Source organism: Arachis hypogaea, chromosome 18 (assembly GCF_003086295.3).
Source record: "Arachis hypogaea cultivar Tifrunner chromosome 18, arahy.Tifrunner.gnm2.J5K5, whole genome shotgun sequence".
In the NCBI taxonomy this organism is placed as follows: domain Eukaryota; kingdom Viridiplantae; phylum Streptophyta; class Magnoliopsida; order Fabales; family Fabaceae; genus Arachis; species Arachis hypogaea.
In genome coordinates this window covers 17,526,700-17,532,797 of record NC_092053.1, presented here as the reverse complement: position 1 = coordinate 17,532,797, position 6,098 = coordinate 17,526,700, and the positions used below count along the sequence as shown (strand labels likewise).

General features: G+C 34.8%; 1 protein-coding gene across 1 annotated transcript; it reads right to left on the bottom strand.

Annotated features, from left to right (window-relative positions):
- Positions 1-234: 234 nt before the first annotated feature.
- Positions 235-4,223, bottom strand: LOC112771970 (probable pre-mRNA-splicing factor ATP-dependent RNA helicase DEAH6). Its single transcript, XM_025816836.2, has 6 exons — positions 4,103-4,223; positions 3,955-4,014; positions 3,734-3,805; positions 3,053-3,116; positions 847-2,208; positions 235-738 (listed from the first exon to the last, which is right to left on the bottom strand). The coding sequence occupies exons 2-5, from the start codon at positions 3,981-3,983 to the stop codon at positions 2,050-2,052; spliced, it is 324 nt and encodes a 107-aa protein (XP_025672621.2). The 5' UTR covers positions 3,984-4,014; positions 4,103-4,223; the 3' UTR covers positions 235-738; positions 847-2,049.
- Between the last annotated feature and the right edge of the window lie 1,875 nt (positions 4,224-6,098).

The window sequence follows — 6,098 nt, the reverse complement described above, 5'->3', positions numbered from 1 at the left end:
AAGAATAGGGCGGCTGTTTGTAATCAGTTACAAAATTGTACTCAACTCGAAAACTTGTTAATGTAGTTGTCCTTGAAGTTTAATTTATGTTTCAAAAATATCCCTGAAAGGATTAAAATAGTTTGGCACTAAAATTGGCATTAAGAACCTGTTGTGTCAAAGACAAACTCAAGTAATGAGAAATAATTTCAGTAGTGCACTAAAATAAATTTGCATGAATGAATCCATCATATCAGTCATTATCAAAATAACGTAAGTTGTTAATCAACATAATCTCTAATTAACATAAGTCATAACCAAAGTAAAAACTTAATTACATAAGTCATAAGCAAAAATAATTCAGCAACAAAGAAAGAGTTGGAGTCATAGGTCATAAGTCATAATACAAAATGCCAACATTGTTCAATCTTTCAAAAGCAACAACAAACACAAAATGTGACACAACTAAGACCCTGTGAGAGCACTCTGAGTCTGACTCCCTTGTGATGAGGGTTGTCCCTGTGCAGTTAAAGTGGAGTTGCTCCTAAGGATTCTAGTTGGTCTTGGCGGCTGAAATTTTTTGTATGCATTTGGTTGGGTATTAGGCCTTGCTGCAACATTGGCCAACCTGGTCCTCTTATGCACTGAGCCAGTAGATCCAGCTTTCCTAGCAGTGCTGTGCTGGACTGGTGATGTTGTAGCAGTTCCAGCATTATTGTTTTGGGCTGGCAATGCTGAGGATGTGGCAGCAGTTGTTTCCTATGATGGACATGAACAAAAAACAGCAACAAGTTACAATTATAAAGAGGTAAATAACATAAAAAACAGTGTTATGTATGGAACCATATCTAATAGACAAGTACTCACACTTGGCTTTTTAAGAGGGCAGTCTCGCTTGTTGTGACCCAATTTTAAACAACGAGAACATTTTTGTTGTAACCCCAGCCTAGATGTGCTTGGGCCCTGTGGTTCTTCACCCGCCCCTCTTGCTCTTTTCTTCTTAGGCCTCCCAATTGGCACTCTGTGTGGTGGAGGCATCACATCTGGATGAGTAGTTCTCTCCCACATTGTATGTTCATTACAAGGGTTAATCATGGGGTATAACAAGCCACATAAGCAGCTTTAGTGTAACAGCTTGCAACATATTTTCGAATATCATCTTTAGCACAATTAATTGCACTAACTGCATGTGGACAAGGTAAACCTGTCATTTGAAACTTTCTACAAGTACATTCTTTCTTCAGAAGATCTGCTACAAATTTGTCCCTGCCTCTTATGACTTTAAATTTTGAAATTCCGGCAGCAACCAGAAACCACCACCTAGAAGCATCTATTTCCTTTTGTAACTTAAGCTTAATCCTAGGAAGAATATCATCCTTATACTTCTCAATAAGTACCCTATTTTCAGCTCATCTCTTCATCAAATAAACTCTAATATCTTATAGCATTGTCAATATTGGTTTTTCCCTTGATTCAACAATTGCAGAGTTGAAGCTTTCACACATATTATTGACAAGAGCGTCACATTTAGGATAGAATTAAAACCTTGATTTAGTCCAATATTTTGGACGAATTCCTATCAAGTGTCGATAGGCACCCTCACTAATGGCTCGGATTTTCATCAACTCTTTTTCCCATGCTTCTAGATATGTACATTTTGCAGCTCTCCACATCCTTTTCTTAAGATCCAACCACATCATAAGCCTCTATAACACTCCATCTATCTCTATCACACCAGTCAACCGTTGTCACCTCACCATCAATATACTTAGTTTTATCCTTATCACTACAAAACCTACCCCTGTGATGAACTCTAACACTGAAATATCCATCATGCCGTTATAAAAACATTTTCAGACCAAAGAATAGAGTAACTAATCATTCAAAAATATAGACCACGTAAAAGTTATATTTTTTACAAAAACAGAACACAATAGAACCCTAACAGCAATTAAGAGTGATAAAAAAAACCCTAAATCTTAACCGTTCAAACATGCAGTAGCAAAATTGATCAGAATGGTGGCCTACCTCGTCAGAAACCTTGATCAGAATGGCGCTACCCAGACTGAGTCATTGATGACTGAATGTTATCCCAGACTCCTCCCTCAGTCTCGATGGAGTCGCAACATGAGCCGTCCTGCACGTCGTCGCGGCGGACTGAAGACAACAGTGCGACGTCTGACCACCCACCAAGCTTCCTCGTGTGACTCTGTTTCTCTGGCTATGTTCCTTCGTGCCAAAAGGAAGACAAACAGGTTATGTTTGAAAAAGAAAGCCAATTGGTATACTTGGGTTACTCAGCCATGGGTCTTTTGGGAGTTTCACGTTTCTTGCCACATCACACACTATACTTTGCTATATCACTAACGTCTGTTACTAATTTAAATGGCGTCAACTTAAAGGATAAAATTGATCCAAATCGAAAATTTTTGGGATAAAATTGAAACAAATTGAAACTTAGGAGTAATTTTAAAACTTTTAGTAAACTTCAGGGACAAAAAGTATACTTTACCCAAAAATAAATAAAACTTACTTCATTAAAAAAAAATTTGGAATTCAAACCCATTTAATTATATTCAAATCAGAGGAAATACATGATAACTAATTTCTAGTGAAAATGGCAACAGTGTATGTGTGCTTGTGGTCCCACTTTCTTTTGCTTTTTCTAATTTATGGTAGTTTATCAGAAATCATGTAGAAACAGAGAAATATCTGTAACGTTGTATAGCCACAGAAAATCTCTTCTCGTGATTAACACCACCTTCCTGATCATAAGCTTCTGGCATCCAATATTGCAACTCCAAGAGAATAGGACAGTTTAGTATACAGAATTACAGATCACCTCACAATATCTAACATCGCATGCCCAGATGCCAAAAGAAAAAAAACAAATAGATAGCATATGTCCCTCTAATAATTTCCATTAGGTTTGCCTCATATTGTGGGGAAAAAAAGTTAAAAAAATGGCAGGAAGCAGTTTAACTCTTTAATAAGTTACTAAATTTCAACACTAATCAACTGTGAATGAATAAATAGACCTGGAGATGACACACATGGAAAAGTTATTGATTACCTCATTGACATTGTCAGTCTCCTCTGACCCCTTCTTTACAAGTTCATATATTTCTTTCTTGTATCTGGAAGAGAAAATAAAAAATAAATAAATAAATAAATAAATTTCCTAAATAAGAATAAAAGAATTACTTGTGAGATTTGTGGTTGCAGTTTAGGGACTCTCTATACACTGAACAATCCCCATATTGATAAAGATCTCTAGCTACCATATCTAAATGCAATATACACAGACTCCCTAAACAAACAGGTCAAACATGCTTTCTAATGAAATAGTAACATGAAGAGTTTGTTTCAAGCATATAATTAGTAGCTAATAGTATGGTTCTAGAGATGGATGATACATTACGCTATAGCAAACCATAGGACATAGTATAGTGCGGTATTTCTTGAGGCACAAACATATAAAACAAGAATTTCATACTCCAAGAGATAATACCAAATAGAGTGTAATAATTCCTCTAGACAAAAGCAAAACAAAAACAAGTGTTACTTATAAAATGTATAGCTTTTTCCTCTATACAGATCATGAGCTAATGCCAAACAGGTGAGGTCGCATATTAAAGACCAATGTAAGCTTTTGTAAAGAGTACAGATAGAAGTAAATAATAAAAGACAAAAGGCAAAAAAGGTAATAATATTATTTTTCTCTCTTTCATTGAGCGGCAAATAGAAACATTACCTAAGCTCACGATATTTTGCTTTGGTAAGCTTCACACCCTCAAATAAATATTGTTCATCTTCTATATTATCTCTGCAAGTAACATGAAAATTATTAAAATCAAATAGAAATTAAAGAAAAAATAAACATTATAACTCAAAGAACAGCAGAATAAAATAACCATGCTAATATTAGTCTATTGATAGAAAATAGATCTAACAAACAAACCGGAAAACAAATACCTCAATTCTTCTAACTTCTTCTCCTTCATTTTCTTCAAGTATTCTTGCCTTGAAACCTTTCTGGAACAAAAGTGAAAAAAAAAAGATGTGACATGACATTACATAACATATACTCACCTTAGAAGCTAAGAAAGCAATTTACAAATACCATTTTTAAACAAGACAAAAGAAGATGACAACACCAACCAAGACTTATTTCACTTAGTATGTTCAGCCACATCTGAAAAACCAGTCTATATGGTTATTAGTTGTCCACCGCATAAAATCCCGAAGTAAGAAGGGGGCAAAAAAATAAATAAATAGAAGTACTTTTCCTCAACCTCATTGTAACCAATACCAGTAATAACAGCTAAAAAATTAATTAAGAAGATAACAATGACAGATCTTGTTTGTGCTTTCTATGGAGAAGAAAGATATTTGTATTCTATAGTAACAAATACAGCAAGTATAACAGAATCCTTTATATATATAAATAAGGTAACAAACATCAAAGCTTGAATATCATCCTGCTCTTGTGTAGTAGATCTTCGAATTGTCTCTTCTGTAACATAAAAATCAAACACAAACGTACATGAAGTTTACATGCATAGTTGTTTGTGAGAATTTGTCTCTGTAAATCTAATAAGCAAGTAATCTCAAACAAGAAAAGCTTATACCTTCTTTCTTTGTCAATTTTTGTTCAGTCAATTGTCAAACAAGAACACAATCAAATAATTAGATTAAAGCAACAAAATAATTAGACTGAAATCACAACCAATAGATAACAAGAAATCACAAGTTGATATCATTTCTGAATGAAGAAAATGGAATCGAAAAAAAGAAAAGGCTTATAGTGACGATGTCAGGGTCACACCAGGAAAGTTGATCTTTGATGGAGAAAAAGTTATCAATGAAGTCAACTATCATTCTGAGCTTCGCTTCAAGTTTCGCCATAACGAACCACTAAGTTTTCACCGATTTGAGCTGAGTTTAACGAATCGCTGCAAAAATGACCGACAAAAAAATCTCTTTCTTCGTTAATAATAAAATAATTGATAAACCTATAACAAGCTCAATTAGAATCAACAGAAACAAGAAGATAGAAACTGTAAAGAAAAATTGATAAACCTAAAATTAGCACAGAAAAATTCAGCTCTAAACACCAGAATCACAAAATCAGAGTATACCTGAAAATTCACTAAAAGAGCAAACGTGACAAGAGAAGCGGCGGAGAGAGCTCTGTGTCGATGACGATGAAGGGAGCAAACGCGACGAGAGCCGCGGAGAGAGCTCTGCAATGATGGTGATGAAGGGAGCAGACGCGATGAGAGCAGCAGCGAAGGGAGCTCGTGCGACGCAAGGGATGACAGAGAGAGATCGTGGGACGGAGAGAAGAAGCAGCTGGTTGACAGAGAGAAGAAGCAGCTCGTTGACGGAGAAAGGAACAAGCTCGTTTGATTTGTGTGGAGTGTGAATGGAGCTCGATAGGGTGGGGGGTAAAGTTAGAGTAAACTCAATATTTTTTGACGGAATATTTAAAATTACAGACAAATTTTTTGTTTGTAATAATTTAATAAAATACAGCATTTTGTTCATTTCAATACAGACGGATTTTCTATTAGTAACTATTTTCTATGAAAAAAATTAATTTTTTCGACAGAATTATCAACGAATTCTATTTTCTGTCTGTAATTTATGCTAATTCATTTTCCTTTGCTTCTGATAGAAATTTTCTCATAAAATCTGTCTGTATTTTCATGGAACTCGGAAATATCCGTTTGTAATAAGTAATTTTCTAGTAGTGAGATTATTCCATCTTTAACATACAACAAAGAAAAACTAAAATCAGCAAACTCCACAGTAAAACTCTAAAATAATTATGAACAAAATTAACTTAGCAAACTCCACAGTAAAACTAAAATAAGTAAACTCCACAATAAAATCAACAAACTTCATAGAAAATTATGAACAAAATTAACTCAACAAACTAATTAACTATTATTACAGAAAATTATGAATAAAATTAACTAAGGAAACAAAATTAACTATTATCAGAGGGATCTCAAACAGGGGAGAGAGGGACACAGCGGCGAAGAGGAAGGGGAGTGCTTATTGGCGGCGAAAAGGAAGGGGAGTAACGGCAATGACAGGAGAGTGACGGCGGC

Coding starts and splice junctions, on each gene's coding strand:
- LOC112771970 (XM_025816836.2), bottom strand. CDS start 3,983: ATGAAGGAGAAGAAGTTAGAAGAATTGAG. Junction 3,806..3,954: donor AAGAAGTTAGAAGAATTGAG/GTATTTGTTTTC, acceptor TGTTACTTGCAG/AGATAATATAGAAGATGAAC. Junction 3,117..3,733: donor GCAAAATATCGTGAGCTTAG/GTAATGTTTCTA, acceptor TTTCTCTTCCAG/ATACAAGAAAGAAATATATG.